The sequence below is a fragment of the Aspergillus undulatus genome (assembly GCF_047715775.1).
Source record: "Aspergillus undulatus strain CBS 261.88 unplaced genomic scaffold BDV17scaffold_44, whole genome shotgun sequence".
Taxonomy (NCBI): Eukaryota; Fungi; Ascomycota; class Eurotiomycetes; order Eurotiales; family Aspergillaceae; genus Aspergillus; species Aspergillus undulatus.
The window spans coordinates 56,217-73,702 of record NW_027396648.1 but is presented as its reverse complement, the minus strand read 5'-3'; the positions used below and the strand labels follow the sequence as shown (position 1 = coordinate 73,702).

Below are 17,486 nucleotides of genomic sequence, written 5' to 3'. Positions count from 1 at the left end.
TGCGTCAAGGTCGGCTGTCATGCCATGAATTCTTTTGGGAAGAAAGAAATTACTCCAAGAAACGCCACGACCGGAAGTGCGCTCGAGCGCTCAACAAGGCGGACTTCGTCTGGATGATTCCTGCAAGTGACATGACCTTGCTTAGACTCGATCCGGGTTAGTGAAGCCTGATCTGCCAGAGGGCTTGAGCTTGATGATCCTCCGGACGCTCTGTGTAGCCGTCTCACGGGTAGAAGCCCGAAGGATGAGTTCTCACTATGAGTAGTGTACGTCGCCTGGAGCTTGGTTTCAACTAGTAACGCCTGCCCGCGCTGCCTCGGCATGTCGATGGCTGGATTTTGGTATACTTGCTCATTATGAGCGTAACACCCCCTAAGACTAAGCGCATCTCTGAGAACAGAGTCCCTTATTGCTAGCCGGCCACCCTTGTAGTCAAGACTGCTCAAGAGAGGACAGATCGATTCGAAACCGGACGATGTGCAACGCTCTTTGCATAGGGCTACGCGACACCGGACAAGGCAGAGTTCACCAGTATACCCGGCTAACTCCCACCCATGTTGTATCCGACTTCTGGACGACACCCCTGGACCGATATATTAGAATGGCCAGTGTCCAGGTGATTTCAGCCGGGAGGTAAATCCAACGCGTCGATCGATTCGTCGGCTGCCATTCTTATCTGCCGGTCAAAAGCTGTAAGGATTGGGCGTGAGCCTACAGATGTATCCCAAAGTAAAACCTTAACTTCTGAACATGGACCTGGGCAAGGAGGAAAAGATACCTGTCGCTCGGAAGCTGCAGAGTATGTTGTGCGTTGAGTACCGGAGTTTTTGCAAAAATATATATTTCATCCGGCCAAGATCATTCCACAAAGCTAAAGGTTGGCGATTGGAGCGGCTCTAAAATAATTCACGCTCAGAGATTTAGTGCATTATGAAGGTCTGCATTTCATTAATCGAGGCACTGCTATCTTATGTTGGGCGCTTAAACGTGGTAGTGAAGAGAGACACCTGCACTTCACTGCAGATATATGGCGGAGCGGAAGAACGTTGGTCCGTCAGCAGCTCAACTCCGTGTTGTAACACGCCCAACATCTCATTCCAACTGGTTCCATTAGCCATTCTCTCCTTCGTTTATCGTTTTTACTCTTTTTTGCACGCGCAGCTCATGCTATCCCACTGAGGTACTTTAAAAACCGTATGGGTACACCATCTCGTACGGTGATGCCTCTTGATCTCTGACTACCCCCGTTCGCTCGTCCTTCCACAGTGACTCCCTACATCCACAACCATCCCACGCCATCATACACCCTGTCGCTTTATTTACTATCTGGGATGGCCGAATTCAACGACACGGGGGGCGTGATCTTGGATGGTCCACATGACCCTGATGCTCAGGCTACCGTGACTGACTTTATCGATTACACCGAATACCTTCCTGCTGATTTGCTCCGATCCCTTACACTCATTCGCGGCCTAGATAAGCGCTACTTGGACAGCGCTCAGGGCGTGCATGACCTTACCAAGAAGTATGGCCAGCTTCCCCAGCTCCCTTCTGAATTCCGCCCAGACCCATGCACTTTGCGCAAAGACATTTCGATCCAGCTTGACAGCGCTATCAATGCTCGCGAGTCCGCTTATGCCGAAGCCTGTCGCTTATACGATGTGGTAGAGCGCCATCATAACCGCCTAGAATCCATCAACAAAAAGCTCCAGGCGCTACCGAAGCCGCCCGAGCGCGAACCTACTCCCCCGCAACCTCCTGCAAACGTGAAACGACCGCGCACTAGCAAAAAGCGAGACGATGCACCGCCTACAACAACGCGAATCACACTGCGCTTGGATGGCGCAAGAGGTGGACAGAAGTCGCGGACGCGTCGGTCTATGGTCGCCGCAGAACATCTCGCGGCATTGCACCCTGATTCTCCGATCGCCAGTACCGAACACTCCGATATTGAGCCCGACGCCAAGATAACACTCTCCGAGCCCGCACAAACGAAGAAGGAAAAGCAGCCCCGCCGCTCGAGACCCTCTGGTGAGATCAACCCATCAAGAGCATCGGCGGGCATGTCTACCAGCAGCGCTTTGGCGATGCTCAAGCCGCCTCCGGAAGACGCGAAAATGGGAAGTGAGGATCTACCATGGCTGCGACTGACCGAGTGGGAGATGACCAAACTGCGAAAGAAAATGAAGAAGAACGCGGTCTGGCAGCCGAGCGAGGTGATGATTCATCGCGAGTTGGCCATTCGTGGGCGAGGGTGGGAGGCCTACCGGGCAGCCAAGGCGGAGGCCGACCTCAACGGGACCGAATTCCTGGATTGCGACGACATCATGAACAATTTCATTCCGGGGCTCCTGACGCGTCGGAGCGAAGGCAACAATCAAGAAGGCGTCACCGAATTGAAACTGAGCAACCGAGGCATGAAGCTGAATGAAGCCAAAAAGCTCAAGCGCGAAAACCAGGCGAGGGAACAAGCCGCCTTAGCCGCTGCGGAGGCAGAAGCAGCCAAGCGCCTAGGTCAGCTCGGCTCCACCTCCCAAGGTTTTGTCTCCAACGGTGCTGATCGTCCGCAGGAGTCTTCGGCAGTGGCGGACAAACCAAGCCGATTATTGAAGAAACGGCAACTCGAGACGAGCAGTCCTCCAGCCCCGGAACCCGCCGGTCAACCCGAGGACGTTGAGAGTCGACCTACGAGAAGTTCAGCCAAACGTCGAAAGACGGGCAAAGAATCGTCGCCAACACCCGGCAATGGGCAGGAGCCTCCTGTAATCAAACTAGATGAGTCTACATCACAGAAACCAGCTGCTGCAACAAGGTCCAGAGCAGGAGCAACCCCCCCTCCATCAACCTCTCGGCCGCCTTCCCGCAGTCGCTCCATAGCAGCAGCGGAGCCTGTCCTTAATGCAGCAAGAGAACTCCGCCGGAAGAGTGCTACGCCTGCAAGGAAGACGCCAGTCCCTGAAGGATCTCGCGCAGCCAGCGTCAGTGCACCTACTCGACGCCGCAAAAGACCAGCTCCTGGACCGGTGTCAAACGGGCCAGATGGCGGCGCCGCAGTCAGCTTCGGCCGCCGCAAGGCCAAACCGGGCAAGCGGCGCGTAGGGCCGCGGGAGCAAGGCGTAGGCCAAGACATTCGCATCGACGAAGATGGAGTCCTTGAGGAAATTGACCCTAATGAGCCGCGGTACTGTGTCTGCGGGGATGTCAGCTTTGGGACAATGATCTGCTGTGAGAACCAAGACGTATGCCCCACCCATTACAATTTTTACCTCAATTCCAAATCTAACCTCCACAGTGTGACCGAGAATGGTTCCACCTCAACTGCGTCGGACTCTCCGAAGTTCCCAGCCGCACAGCAAAATGGTACTGTCCCGACTGTCGCGTCAAGCTCAACAAAGGCACGCACGGGATCACCAGACATAGCTCCCTACGTCGCTAGTTACTGGCGCTGAGTTGATGTTTAAATGTATACGAGACTATGAAACTGCAATCTTCTTTCTCTTTCTGGTTCAAATTGAGTTTTCGCGTTCTGGATTTTTGATGGTCGCGCATGGCGGAGCGATGGATTGAGGGATGAGGAACGGTTGGCGCTGGGAGTTAAAATTGTCTAGATTACCACCACATTTCGGGCTTTTACATTCTACAACCCTTACACCATTTAGGGCTCACTTGCTTGCTAGTGAAACTTGCAGTCGCGAGTAGGTACTAGAATGCATATTCGTCATTTTACCATGCAAGGATACAGTTTCCCTTCAAATAAGTAAATATATCAAACCCCACCCCATAGAAGCTAAGGTCTATTTAACAACCCACCCCTCCTCCTCAACAATCTCAACCGGCCTTCTCTCATCGAGACTAATCCTCCCCGCATGCAAAATCGCCGTCGTAGCAACCGTATTCTTCAGCGTCGGCAGCGGCCTCTTATCCAATTCATCGAGTGTAACCCGTCCCTCATTCAGCGCCGTGATCGCGTCAATGAATTTCTCGAACGAGATGTATCCGTATCCTGTCTGGCCGCCGAAATTGCCTTCTTCGTCGGGAGCGTAGCGCATGTAGAATCTTGCATTGCATATTTATTAGTATAGAAGGTTGCTTTGGGGGAGATTTGGGGGGAGGGGAGGGGACTCACGGGTTAATCCAGGCAAGACCGCTCTCGTCGCCTGTTACGTCGTAGCCGCGCTTTGCTTGGTTTATGCGGACTTCGCCGTTGGCGGCCATATCTGCCCAGTTATTCTGATTAGCATAGCTTCAGACACAGAGATAGATGGGGAGACGAGTTAAGGTTGGTTGACGTACAGTGGAAATACTGATTCGAATGAACCCCCGCGCGCTCCGGCGCCGTCCAAGAAGCCGTATACACACCTGTCGCAACCTTCCCAGGCTCTCTCTTATGCCTCCACTCCACAAGCAGGGTAATCGTATCTTCCGTCTCAGGGACACAACCCAGCTCAACAGCCGTCCCCGTCGACGCCGTCGCATTCACACGCACAGGCGTATACTCACCCCCAACCATCGAGTCACAAATATCAACATGGTGGCTGTTCAGGTAATACGAGATATCGCTCTCCTTCCCAGCCCAAGCCTTGAACGTCTCGAGCTGGAACTTTGGCTGGCTCATGTACGAGTAGAAGTAATTGAAGTCGCCTAATTTGGCGGCTTTCGCGCGCGCGTCCGAGTACGCGGGGTCGAAGCGCTTGTGGTGCTCGACGAAGACGAAGACGTTGTGTTTGCGGGCTGCCTCGAGGAGGGCGAGGTGTTCGGGGAGGGTTTTGACGGCGGGTTTGGTGACGAGGACGTGGATCCCGCGCTCGATTGCGTACAGTGCGATGGGGAAGTGGGTTGGGTCCGGGGTGAAAATCGTGATTGCAGAACCTTTGGGGAGCGCGTCGATGGCGGGCTTGTATGCGTCGGGATCGGTGCTGTTGTCGTCCGGGTAGGAGGTGAAGCTTGTGTCGAGGTTGTTGTAGACTTGGGTGATGTTTTTGTGGAGGTGGTCGCCTGCGGCACGCATCAGTTTCAGGCTCTCTTTCGGGACAGCTGAGGAACGTACGGATTCCAGGGAACTTGCGCCCTGAGACGCCGACCATGCTGAGGTCGCCTACTTTTCCGCGCCGACGGAGATCGAATAGCGAGAGGCCGACGACGCCGACTTTCTTGTCTGAGCCTGAGGCGGCACCGCCGACGTAGCCGGTGGTGTATTCGCCCGTGCCTACCATTAATACGGCGGGAGGAGCCATTGTTGTCTTGGTAGCTGCTGCTGTGCTGATGAAGTTACGAAAGGCGATTGATGGCAATATGGTAAATGGCGGGGTGAGTGAGGGGAAGCAAAACAGAAGAAATCCGGAGAAGCGTTCGAGAAAGAGGGGCGGCAGACCACCAAATAATATACTCAAGTCTCACAGCCCTCGCTCGTAGCCCTGTGCCTTACTCAATGATAATATAAATGCTGAGCCGGAAGAAATAATAGCTCCTTATTAGCAAATCAGCCTTGAATTGCCGGGAATCAGGCGGGGATGCACTCCATTTGAGTGATGCAGTGACGACAGTTGATAGAGTCGGCATTTGATGGCCCGAGCTCAAAGAGGAAGTTCAGTTGCCGATTGGTGGAAATTCCCCGTCCGGCGCCGGCCCCGGGGAAAGAGTGGGGACACGTGGGATGCGACTGGCGCTAGGCTCAACCTGGGAATTAGGCGTGGGGTTTGCTTTGCGCAGCATACTATATACAGAGGGGTGTATACCCCTCTTCTGGTTTATATTGCTCTGCCGTTGTATGATCTTCTAAGCGCTGCACATATCCGTCCTACCATTGATACCGTATACTCATCCCAGCAAAATGGCACCAACTCCCCTCCGCCCAGGAGTCTACGCTCCAACAATGACTTTCTTCAACCCAAGTACGGAAGACCTCGACGTCCCCACAATCCGCAAGCACGCAGTGCGCCTCGCAAAAGCCGGCCTCGTCGGTCTGGTCGCAATGGGCTCAAACGGCGAAGCCGTGCACCTCACACTGTCCGAAAAACAAACCGTCATCTCAGAAACCCGCTCCGCGCTCGACGAAGCCGGCTTCCAAAATATCCCCGTCATCGCCGGCGCCTCGGAGAACAGTATTCGCGGGACGATCCAGCTAACGAAGGACCTTGCCGCCGTGGGCGCAGAGTACGCGCTTATCGTACCGCCGAGTTACTACCGCTATGCGACGGGGAATGATGAGACGCTGTTTGAGTACTTTTCTGCTGTGGCGGATGGGTCGCCGATTCCCCTCATTCTGTATAATTATCCCGGTGCGGTTGCGGGGATTGATATGGACTCCGATCTTATCATTCGGATTAGCCAGCATCCTAATGTCGTCGGGACGAAGTTCACCTGTGCGAACACGGGCAAGTTAACGCGTGTTGCGCGCGCGCTGCACGCAATTAAGCCGGAGAGTCCGCTCGCGCCTACGAAGAGCTCCGTACCTGTGACGAAGACAGACGCCGCGCACCCGTACGTTGCCTTTGGCGGTATTGCGGACTTCACGCTGCAGACGCTCGTGTCTGGCGGGTCGGCGATTCTCGCGGGTGGCGCGAATGTTATTCCTAAGCTTTGTGTAAAAGTGTTTGATCTCTGGAGCCAGGGGAAGATTAAGGAGGCGATGGAGGTGCAGAGTCTTCTTAGTCAGGCAGACTGGGTGCTTACGAAGGCTGCCATCCCCGGGACGAAGAGTGCGATCCAGTCATACTATGGGTATGGAGGGTATCCGAGACGGCCGTTGGGACGGCTTAATGATGCGCAGGTTAAGGCTGTTGCGGATGGGATTAAGGAGGCTATGGAGGTAGAGTTTACGTTGCCTGATGTCGCATAGTTTATTATTATAGCAATATCATTTTCTTGTTCTTCGAGGCCAGTCGAAAATTTGTAAAAAGTACTCTGTAGAGCGTTGTTTGCCGGGGGTTATGTTAGCCGCAGCCTCGAGTATCGGCGACAACTCCGAGTGCCCCAGACGGGCTGCGCCCCGCAGACAAGGGCTCCACGACGTAGCTGTGTATCATAGGTGGATAAATTGGTCTTCAATCCCGGGCTAGGTTTGTCCGCTTATCAATGGAGAAGAAAGAAATCGCCCAGTCGAGACAAAGAGGGGCATGCCTGTGACAGACGGAAGTCTGAAGAACCGCGAAAACGTAACAACATCGCTTGCTTCTTGGTATACAATCAACGAGTTGCTAGGGACTCGTTTACCGGACGCCCTGCGACAAGTCAATGGGATAGAGGTCGTAGTCTGTCAAACGAGAATATACTACACAGGAGACGCAATGCGGTGTAAGCGGCTTGAGATAGAGAGCCGTGGGAGTCTTGATCTGGCCGGACATAGGCTTCGAGTGAATGCCTACCTATATGACAGTATAGAGGATACATGGTTGTCATTCAGTTAACCCCCACTCGAAAGGATCAAAAGTCAAATTTGGCGACAAGACAGGCGATCAATTGTGGCAGGCGATAAGTATTCGTCTGTGCCCAGGGGAACCGCCGACCCTCAGTCATACTTTTTCATTCCAGCCCAGACTCGTGTTTAAAATTCTGAAAGCAAAATGCCGTACCCCGAGGAAGCTGAAGGTTTCCAGGTCGATGGCCCGGATAGCTATACTGACTTCCAGAAGCGCTTCGTATGTCGAGAGATCCCTCCCATACATTGATAGATTTCCCTGACAGACTGTCTTTCTAGTTCAAACTGAAGCCGTTTGGCGACTATGGTATGCAGCTCGAGATATGCTGGCAAATCCAGCTGACGAAATAGATGTCGACGTCAAGGTCGAAGCGTGCGGAGTTTGCGGTAGCGATGTGCACACTATCAGCGGTAAGTTCGCCTGCTCCCATCCGCAAGAAGTGCTAACAGCCATAGGTGGTTGGGGATCCCAGAACTTCCCCCTTTGTGTCGGACACGGTAGGATCATCTTAACCAGAACAAGACATGATCTGATAAAGCAGAAATCATTGGCCGTGCTATCCGCGTCGGTTCCAAGGTCACCTTGATCAAAGAAGGCGAGCGAGTCGGAGTCGGCGCCCAGTCGTACTCCTGCGGCCAATGCAAACAATGCAAGAACGAGAACGAAACCTATTGCCCCGTGCTCATGATCGACACATATGGTGCCAAATGGCCCGACACTGGCGTCATCAGCCAGGGCGGATACTCGTCGCACGTTCGCACTCATGAGCACTGGGTGTTCCCCATTCCTGAGGCACTGGAGACGAACCTTGTAGCACCGATGCTCTGTGCCGGACTGACTGCATATTCACCTCTTGTTCGCAACGGCGCCGGGCCCGGAAAGAAAGTCGGTATAGTTGGTCTGGGTGGCATTGGACATTTCGGTGTCATGTTTGCCAAGGCTTTGGGAGCGGAAACATGGGCCATTTCTCGATCGCGAGCGAAGGAGGCAGATGCGCGAAAGCTAGGAGCCGACGGCTACATCGCGACAGCCGAGGGGGGCTGGGAGAAGGACCATCTATGCTCCTTTGATCTGATCATCAACTGCGCGAATTCGTCCAAGGGCTTCGACTTGGCGAAGTACCTCTCCATGATGGATGTTCATGGTCGCTGGATCAGTGTAGGATTACCAGAGGAAGAGGGGCAAGTGATCAAGGCGCAGAATTTGATTTCGAATGGTGTTTTGATCGGGGCCAGCCACCTTGGAAGTCGGCGGGAGATGCTGGAGATGCTGCAGTTGGCGGCTGAGAAGGAGCTGAAGGGATGGGTGGAAGAGTTGCAAATTGGCAGCGAGGGACTGAGGGAGGCAATGGAGCGGATGAAAAAGGGCGACGTGCACTATCGATTTACGATGACGGGATATGACAAGGTATTTGCATAATTTACTGTAGTTGCTGTTGTTGAGACGTCAAGGTACCCGACCGTGCCCAGAAGGTCCTCTTTGGCAGTCTCCGGTGGGCGCCTAGTGCTCCGGAGTCGGAGGCTGCAAGTGCCACTGCGAGTCTGGGGAAGTGGAGCAGACGGGCCTGGGCTCTCAACCTTGAATACGGACTCCGATGAGAATCAATTGCTTATTCTGACTGGGGATCATAATCTGAACAAAGCACAGCCCAGAGTAAGAAAAAATGGAGTACAGGGCACATAATAATTTCTAAGGATAACCACGAATCACAGCGGAATGCCTGCAGTTCTTTGTTGGGGTCAATCTCTGATTTGTGGCGAGTCTTTGTGCTGAGAGGCAAAATCTTCACCGCCCCCAACTTTATCGGCCACTCCTTGTCAGCTTGTTTTCCTGACCATCTCGGGCGTCGACCTGACTCTCTTTTTTAATCCATCTTTTCGTCCATCTCTCTTCTCTCTTTTGTATCTCGCTTATCGTCGTTTTTCTCCATCCCCCCTCGTTCTCTCCTCTCTTTCTTTCCAGTCGTTGTTCGTATCGGGTGCTGTTCCGCTCGTCCTAGCTGTCGAGTATACCTCTCCCGTTCACCTTCAGGGCGACTTTTTCAGCCCCTAGAATTATTTTCCTGGTTTTGCTTTTTGGTTTCTTGATACCCCGGGTTACTAGACTTTAGACGCCCCTTGCTCCTTTTTCTTACGCTCATACCCCTAGACTCAAGTCCTAGACTGAGGGAAAGGGGCATTTATTAATACTCGCTCCGGAAGACTTAAGTTCTGCGCTTGCTTTATCCTCAATTTACGTCAATTGGCTGGCATCTCCGCTCACAATGACTCCACGAGACAACGTCGCCACTTCCTCCCACCGAAGTCGCCCCTCGTTATCGTTTAAATCTCGACCCCGGAATGCGACCGTATCAGCTGTACCTACAACTCCCAACTCAGGACTTGAACATGACGTCTGGAATGGATTGTCCCTCGTGGACTCTGGAGATGCCATGGAAGACACAGTACTTGAAGATGTGAACCATTTCCCGGAGCCGGCTCACAGACGCCGCGGGGCGAAGAGTTTCTCGAGCATCCGCCACTCAGTTGACGGACTTCGTGCATTGGGTCGTCGTCTGTTAGTCACTATCCGCAACAAAGGATCGCGTACGATCAACGCTCCTCATCAAAACGAGTCCGAGATAGAGCGCCAAAATGCCCTTGATGGCCGGCATTGTCACTTCGACCGTCGCAACAGCGTCCCTGCCTGGCATGGCTTCTCGATTCCGCTCCCAATACCCGGCAATGGACAGGAGCCTCCTATCCTGCCCAACGATATATACTCTGGGGCTGCCGCTCGAGCTGCCGCGGCTGCCCAAACTGAGATGTTTCGTAAGATGGAGCAGATGAAGTTGCCCCGGGACTCGGAGAGCGGCATTGGCATTGTTCTTCAGGATCGCTTTAGTTCTTCGGATTCTCTGCCGAATGTTGTTCGCCGTGATCCTGTGGCCTTTCTTCCCACAGAAGTTATGTCCCATGTGCTCTCATATCTCGACCCTGAGTCTCTGCTAAATTGCGGCGTGGTCTCGCGTGCCTGGAGAGAGCAGGCCTCCTCCCAACACATTTGGCGCCATGCATTCCGCAATTGCTTTGGTACTCATCAGTCCGCAGGTGGTAACGATAAACAGCCTTCTGCCGGGCTCGGCAAGTCTGGTTTCCACCAGGATTGGAAGAAATTGTACCTCGTACGCCGTACCCTGGAGAGTCGGTGGAAGGAGGGTAAAGCTGCGGCAATCTACCTGCAGGGCCACACAGACAGCGTCTACTGCGTTCAGTTTGATGAGTACGTTGATTTATACCCCGTCAGTTCTGATCCATTGCTCATATATTTGTAGGGACAAGATTATCACAGGCTCGCGTGACCGAACAATCCGTGTCTGGGACGCGCACTATCCATGGCCGTGTCGCAAGATTATAGGGCCACCGCCTGGAAACGTCGCCGCTACCGGTGCGGTTCACGATCCTGAGCAGCAGGCGTCTGGGAAGTCGCCCTTTCTTACCATCCGTCCACCTCTTACTCGCTCTGATGAGATTGTGGACCGGACGCATAGCACAGCTGATTACCACAGTGCTTCCGTTCTGTGCCTTCAGTATGACGACGAAATTATGGTCACCGGCTCATCTGATTATTCATGTATTGTCTGGGATGCCAAAAATGACTATCGACCAATTCGTCGTCTTCAGGGCCACACAGCTGGAGTTCTGGACGTCTGCTTTGATGAAAGGTATATCGTCTCTTGCTCAAAGGACCACACGATTTGCGTGTGGGATCGACGCACTGGGGCTCTGGTGAAAACTTTGCTTGGTCATCGCGGGCCGGTCAATGCCGTTCAACTTCGTGGTGATCTTATCGTCTCTGCCAGCGGAGACGGTGTCGCCAAGCTGTGGAACGTCACGTCCGGCCTGTGTGTCAAAGAATTTTCCAGCAAAGATAGGGGCCTTGCTTGTGTCGAATTCAGTCACGACGCACGGACTGTTCTCACCGGTGGCAATGACCAAACGATCTACCAATTCGACGCGAACACCGGTCAGCTGGTTAAAGAAATTGAGGGCCACACCGGCCTGGTCCGGTCCTTGCATCTCGACAGCATGAACCAGCGGATTGTCAGCGGCAGCTATGACATGAGCGTCAAGGTCTTTGACGCTCAAACTGGAGAGCTCTCGATCGATTTCCCCGGCTGGACCACCAGTTGGATGTTGAGTGTGAAGTCGGATTATAGACGCATCGTGGCAACTAGCCAAGACTCGCGCGCTGTCATAATGGATTTCGGGTATGGCATAGATGGCATTGATTTATTGGAAGAGTAGACAGCATTTACACTAGATCTTTGAATTCTCGTGCGGGCCTCTGGGAGGAAAAGTCATAGAGATTTGCTAGATCACTTTCTTTGCTTACATTTTTGTATTTTATTTCATTGACTAGCGAGGGTTATATTTGTTGGCGTTGAAAATCGATTGCTACTATCTTTCCTTGAACTTTGAACTATAAACTGTAGCGACTTAAATTGGGAATGTAAGAGTTCATGCCTGAGGTGTCAGCGGCCTGAAACAGAGTGAGGCGGTGATTGGCCAGGGGCAGTTAGCGTCAACAAAGACAGTCGAGTGGGTTTTGTCGACAGAAACCAACAACAACAATAATAAACCCATCTTCTACCTCCATACTTACTCCTTCCATACGGGAATCCTATCGCAAACAAACAAACAACCTTACCATCAAATCTGACACTTGTCTTCTGTCAATCATTTGTCCATCCTTATAGATCTCTTCTCCAGGCTCGCTCCTTCGCCTTCTCCTCAATCTACCCCACCATGAGCGAATCCAGGTTCGTCAACAACGGTCACAGTTCGGCTTGCGAGGATTCTAAACACGATTCTAACGGTCTTTGTTCTCCGCAAATAGACAGGAACTGCTGGCATGGCTTAACAACCTGCTGCAGTTGAATATGACCAAGATTGAGCAGTGCGGAACCGGGTATGAGCCCCCTTGCTCTACAACTGTCCCTCCTTACGATTTCGAATTATACCAATGGAAATGTGGGACACTTGGGAGAGCAGAATACTGATTGATAAACATCCAGAGCTGCACTATGTCAGATTTTTGACTCCATATTCAGTGAGTGGCCTGCAGCGGACATTACGATTCTGGCGGAGCACTGACACAATTGCTTCTATAGTGGACGTCCCTATGTCCCGGGTAAAGTTCAACGTTAACACGGAATATGCCTATCTCCAGAACTTCAAGGTTCTTCAGAGTACGTTACCCTTCCCCGACGATCAATCCCCGCCGATAACTCATCCCTTCCCACTAGACGTTTTCGCGCGTCACCAAGTCGACAAGCCGATCCCCGTCGAGTCGCTCTCCAAGTGCCGGATGCAGGATAACCTGGAGTTCCTCCAGTGGACAAAGAAGTACTGGGACCAACATTACCCAGGTGGAGACTACGATGCGCTCGCCCGCCGAAAGGCCTCCGGCGGAGGTGCCGCCGCGGCCGGACCGCGTGCAGGCGCAACCTCTGCTAGCAGCGCCCGACGTGGAACCACTCCTACTGTTGGACGCGCGCGCCCTGCTGCCGGAGGAGCTACTGCTGCTAGCGTCGCTGCGCTGCAGGCGGAGCTCAACGCGAACAAGGAAGCGATTAGCGGGTTGGAGAAGGAGCGCGACTTCTACTTCGCCAAGCTTCGGGACATCGAGCTGCTGCTTCAGAACGCGATTGAGGCGGACCCAGAGCTGGAGAAGGATGACGATTCACTGGTGAAGCACATTCAAGGCATTCTTTACTCGACGGAGGTACGACAGAAGATAAACTACCTAGGAAAACCGACACTGACAATTGCATAGGAAGGATTCGAGATTCCTGCCGAGGGCGATGTCGCGAATGAGGAGCTGGAGACATTCTGAGGCATATAGCCTATTAATACCCTTCATCATAACAGCGTTGAAACTGATTTTTCCTTTACACATTACATTCCTGGCGAGTCTTTTTTCTGTCCGATTGGATCGTTGGCTCATGGCCATGGGTCGGGTCTAGAGGTGCATGTTTAGTAGGTAGTTTGAGGAGGTGATGCTTGTATAATTGGATTTGTTCCCTAGCTATCTGAAGTGGTATAGACGCTTCTGCAGTCTCAGATAAGGCTGAACGTAGGTATGCACCTGCATTCCTGGTCGGAAGTCAAATCCTTTCCATTCCTGATCACGGATCTACCCTATCAAAGTATCTACTATCTATCTATCTACAAACTGACCTTAACGACACCACATATTGTCGATCAAATGTCAGGTAAAAAAGAGGCAGACAATGGGATTGTATAGTTCGCCCTAGGCGTGAAGAATCGCGTACCTTGCATGTTTGTTTACATACCCCTTGCAGCGACGAACTGTCTCACCGAAGTGTCTGGCGGTGGTGGGGATTGCCAGGTTTGATAGACGGCCAGAACATTCGAGTGCGACTCAGTCCGGGAGAACAAGCTTGACGGGGGACCTGTTCGGCAATGAAACACAGCTCGAACTCGTGTTTGTTTGAAGGCAGGCTGGCGGCATCATGTTTGCTTCACCATTATAGTACGGAGAGCTCTGTGGCAAGTGCAACAGCATTGTGTGAAACTGCTCTGTGACCCGCTTGGCGAGCCAAAGAGGTTAGTATGTCTTAAGTGAGTGTGGTGGGCGTGCAAGTCTAAGACTTAAGTCCGTCATCTCATCTCATTTAATTAGCATAATTACGGGGCCAATGGGCAGCACTAACGCAGTCTGAGCGTTGCCGTTGTTATTCTTAGCCTCCTTTTCGTCCTCTCCTCGTCCGTTCCTGGATTTGGCTCCTCTTCTCCTCTTCTAATTCCGATCCGGCTCGCTTTTGCTTTCGCTTCCTTCGCTTCTTCTGTGCTTTGGTCCTCTTTTCCTTCTTTCTCTTCTTTCTTTGAATTATTGGATTGCAGGGCTTCACGGTCCCCCTCACATCCCCCCCATCGCTCTTTCACAAGCCCTATCATTAAGTTATCCTTTCCAAAACCCTCACGCTGGGCGGCTGAGCAGAACCTTGGGTCTGGAGAGTCAACGTGGATCCTCGCCCGCTGGCACCTCGGACCTGGAACAGTCTCAAATTGGAATGAAATCCTTCCTGGCCGTGACCGTTGCCATCTGAAGACTGACAAGCAAATGATTATTATTCATGATGGCCTAGTCTTGGACTTTTCACTTTTCACTCTTTACGGTCATCATTCACTTCAACCCACTTCAATTCGATTATCCCGTATGTGTCACGTCATTCAACTGAATGGAATCAATGCCACGGCTTCTGTGTCGTTCCCGAGACTAACTGCTCTTTTCTGGTTAGATCGCATGGTGACTTGCTCTACCAAGCCTACTAGCAGTTCTTTGTCGGCAGCACCTGTTTGCTGATGTCCGCTCCTTGACCTCACTCCTCGCCAAAGACATTGTTCAGATTCGACTTCGACTTCGCATTCATTCTAATACCTCCCTTTCGGATACCCATACTATCATCGCTTCGAATAACGACGGCACCACTCCTTCGCTTCTTCGCACCATTCGCAGCGCATCGCAGTATCGCAACACCGGGCCCGAACGCCCATTCGAGTGTCGCAGGCAGACATCTCGCTTCATTCTACCACACCACATTTCTTCACTACAAGACGAAACGGCGAGTCGCTGTTGCGCTGGCTATTCACTCTCGTGAATTCGGTTGGGTGAATAGCCGTTAGCCACAATGACCAGCCATGGCATCTCCAGGCATGGTCGATACGAACGACTATTAAAGAAGCGCCGGTTGAACACTCGGGAACATGGCGGGCAGGAGTCAACTCAATCCAGCCACGAGAAGGAAACGATGCGGGCCAAACAGCTACATGATGAGTGGGTGGCAATGCGTGGGAAACGACAGTACGTGGAGAATCCGTCCAACACAGTGGTAGCTCCGAATCCGCAAACCACGACCACCGCCAATACGGACTCCAATCCAGCACCGACTACGACTACGGAGGTTTCGCAGGAGACGACTGCCTCGAGGCCGACGGACGATGTTTCCGATTCTGGTCTGCGGACGACGCCAGAGTCAGACGACGCACCAACTACAGTGACAGCCGTGACGACAATAACCACGGTCGTTGAATATACCGGCGCTCCTGAATCGTCCGAACCGACGACATCAATAACAAACCGTCCCGAGGCGGCTACGGTTGAACAGTCGAATGCGCCGCCGACGGAGTCGGCTTCCCCAGATACATCTACGGTAGTGACGGAGGTTCCGACAGAGTCTGTCCCTCCGAGCTCGTCAACATTTGCGATGCCAGACGACTCCACAGAACTTGCAAGCGATGTATCAACAGTGGCTCAAACGTTATCTGAGGCCGCGTCTGGTGTCGCGTCTGAAGTCTCTGGGTTAATAGAGTCGGTTACGTCCGGCCTCGAGAGTCTAACACCACCGACACAACAAATCCTTCCTATCTCTGTTCCTACTACGTCCCCTGTCTCCTCAACCATCTCTACATCCGTCCCAATCATCAGCTCACCTTCCGATTCCTCAGACCAACACTCTGGATCCTCCAATCAACCCTCCGGCTCATCAAATGAGGGCTCCCTACTCATGAGCTCGAGCATTGACCTTCCCACTGCTGTGGTTTCCAACCAGTCACCATCAGGTACCAGTACCCAAGGCATCATGGGTATTGCCGCGAATAGCGGCTCCTCCAGCGAAAGCTCCGCTTCCACCTCCGACATCAACACAACCTCCAACACCACGACTACCTCAATACCGCCTTCATACTTCACGAGTACAACGAACACAACGACCTCTACAGACGCCTCCGATGCCTACTATACCTCAGATCCTACCACCTCCGAATCATCTTACACATCCGAGTCGCCTACCTCAACTGGCGACGGGTGGGGTGGTGGTGGGAGTATTTCCGAGACATCAGAAGCCTCTTCCGACTCAGAATCCTCCGACTCAGGGTCAGGCGCATTAAGTACACAAACAACTGGCAAAATCGTTGGAGGCGTTGTGGGAGGCGTAGCAGGAGCGTCACTCATAATTTTGCTCCTCTTTTTCCTGCTCCGGCAACGCAGAAAGACCGGCTTTTTCTTAGGTTCTCCTGCCAGCGGATCAGGGATAGCAGACGATGGCTACGGCGGTAGCGGCGGTGGCGGCAGCGGCGTAGGTGGTCTTATAGGCGCACCCGCTAGAAGAGAAATGACTAGCCGCGACTCAAGCCAGGCCCCATCGTTCGGCGCCGCCTATTTTGCCCCGGCATTCATGAAACGCTGGCGCCAGTCTCAGATGTCCACGGGCACCGCCGACGAAAGCGTTTATTCAAGCTCAGCCCCGTCAAGCTCAGCCCCGTCAAGCGAGCGCGGCTTCCAAAAGATCTCCGGCCGCAAACTTCCGTCACCAGGTCTTCAGGCCGGCTTCAACTTTGACCCAATATACGAATACGGGCGAGGAACAGGACGAGGAAGCCTCGATACAACGAGCTCTCGCACAGCCACAGAATCCGATCTCAGCCCGACGCTCCCACCAGTCGTGCCTAGAAATCCATTCTCCTCCAAACCCCCCCCCTCGAACCCATTCAGCCACCCCCTTGACACCCAGTGCGAAGCGCCCGAAGACGAAGTCGTCATGGTGCGGCCGAGTCCCGCACGCATACCGACATCAGGCTCAACCAACGCGACTACGTGGGCGGAAGCGAGTGCCAGGACGTCGAACTATCGCGATAGTGCTAGCAGCATGGCGTTCCCGATGCCGCCGCCTCCGCCTCACGGTCAGTCTCACCCGATACCGATACCACGAAGACCAGATGCACTGGGGAGAAGTCATCCGAGTTATGATGGGAGTCGGGGGAGTCGGTTCACGGAGAGTTTATGATGGATGAGCGTTCGAAGCATATTATTGTACCTATACCTATGATGTGAATGTAATGTACATAGTGGATAATGTGATGTAGGCATATCACTCTTACCTATCCAAAGGCATATTACCAAACTCAACAACCCATCGTGTGCTCCAGCTCCTCGGAGTTTTTCGACAGAGTATCAGCCAGATAGACATCTAGAAGATCATCGTGATCGACATTAATCTCATAA

At 52.9% G+C, this 17,486-nt stretch overlaps 7 protein-coding genes across 7 annotated transcripts; 6 read left to right on the top strand and 1 right to left on the bottom strand.

The window, feature by feature from the left end:
* Positions 1-1,331: 1,331 nt before the first annotated feature.
* On the top strand, positions 1,332-3,436 carry BDV17DRAFT_283387 (putative PHD finger domain protein; the record flags this gene model as incomplete). The annotated part of the gene is made up of 2 exons (XM_073760350.1): positions 1,332-3,239; positions 3,293-3,436. The coding sequence occupies 2 exons, from the start codon at positions 1,332-1,334 to the stop codon at positions 3,434-3,436; spliced, it is 2,052 nt and encodes a 683-aa protein (XP_073613085.1).
* A 300-nt stretch (positions 3,437-3,736) lies between these two features.
* BDV17DRAFT_269925 (Gfo/Idh/MocA family oxidoreductase) lies at positions 3,737-5,762 on the bottom strand. Its single transcript, XM_073758613.1, has 4 exons — positions 5,048-5,762; positions 4,294-4,995; positions 4,127-4,217; positions 3,737-4,056 (listed from the first exon to the last, which is right to left on the bottom strand). Exons 1-4 carry the CDS (start codon positions 5,232-5,234, stop codon positions 3,795-3,797), a joined length of 1,242 nt encoding a protein of 413 aa, XP_073613084.1. The 5' UTR covers positions 5,235-5,762; the 3' UTR covers positions 3,737-3,794.
* A 1-nt stretch (position 5,763) lies between these two features.
* Positions 5,764-6,862, top strand: BDV17DRAFT_269923 (dihydrodipicolinate synthase family protein). Its single transcript, XM_073758612.1, has one exon. It carries the CDS (start codon positions 5,831-5,833, stop codon positions 6,836-6,838), a length of 1,008 nt encoding a protein of 335 aa, XP_073613083.1. The 5' UTR covers positions 5,764-5,830; the 3' UTR covers positions 6,839-6,862.
* A 433-nt stretch (positions 6,863-7,295) lies between these two features.
* Positions 7,296-9,259, top strand: BDV17DRAFT_157607 (NAD(P)-dependent alcohol dehydrogenase). The gene is made up of 5 exons (XM_073754589.1): positions 7,296-7,637; positions 7,697-7,724; positions 7,769-7,828; positions 7,874-7,915; positions 7,960-9,259. The coding sequence occupies exons 1-5, from the start codon at positions 7,563-7,565 to the stop codon at positions 8,835-8,837; spliced, it is 1,083 nt and encodes a 360-aa protein (XP_073613082.1). The 5' UTR covers positions 7,296-7,562; the 3' UTR covers positions 8,838-9,259.
* BDV17DRAFT_157608 (F-box/WD repeat-containing protein) lies at positions 9,260-12,039 on the top strand. Its single transcript, XM_073754590.1, has 2 exons — positions 9,260-10,679; positions 10,732-12,039. The coding sequence occupies exons 1-2, from the start codon at positions 9,682-9,684 to the stop codon at positions 11,702-11,704; spliced, it is 1,971 nt and encodes a 656-aa protein (XP_073613081.1). The 5' UTR covers positions 9,260-9,681; the 3' UTR covers positions 11,705-12,039.
* Positions 12,038-13,868, top strand: eb1 (microtubule-binding protein BIM1). The gene is made up of 6 exons (XM_073758611.1): positions 12,038-12,219; positions 12,297-12,368; positions 12,475-12,509; positions 12,571-12,648; positions 12,706-13,184; positions 13,236-13,868. Exons 1-6 carry the CDS (start codon positions 12,206-12,208, stop codon positions 13,293-13,295), a joined length of 738 nt encoding a protein of 245 aa, XP_073613080.1. The 5' UTR covers positions 12,038-12,205; the 3' UTR covers positions 13,296-13,868.
* Positions 13,869-14,705: 837 nt separating this feature from the next.
* On the top strand, positions 14,706-17,392 carry BDV17DRAFT_157569 (uncharacterized protein). The gene has a single exon (XM_073754588.1). The coding sequence runs from the start codon at positions 15,115-15,117 to the stop codon at positions 17,266-17,268; it is 2,154 nt and encodes a 717-aa protein (XP_073613079.1). The 5' UTR covers positions 14,706-15,114; the 3' UTR covers positions 17,269-17,392.
* The last annotated feature ends 94 nt before the right edge of the window (positions 17,393-17,486 follow it).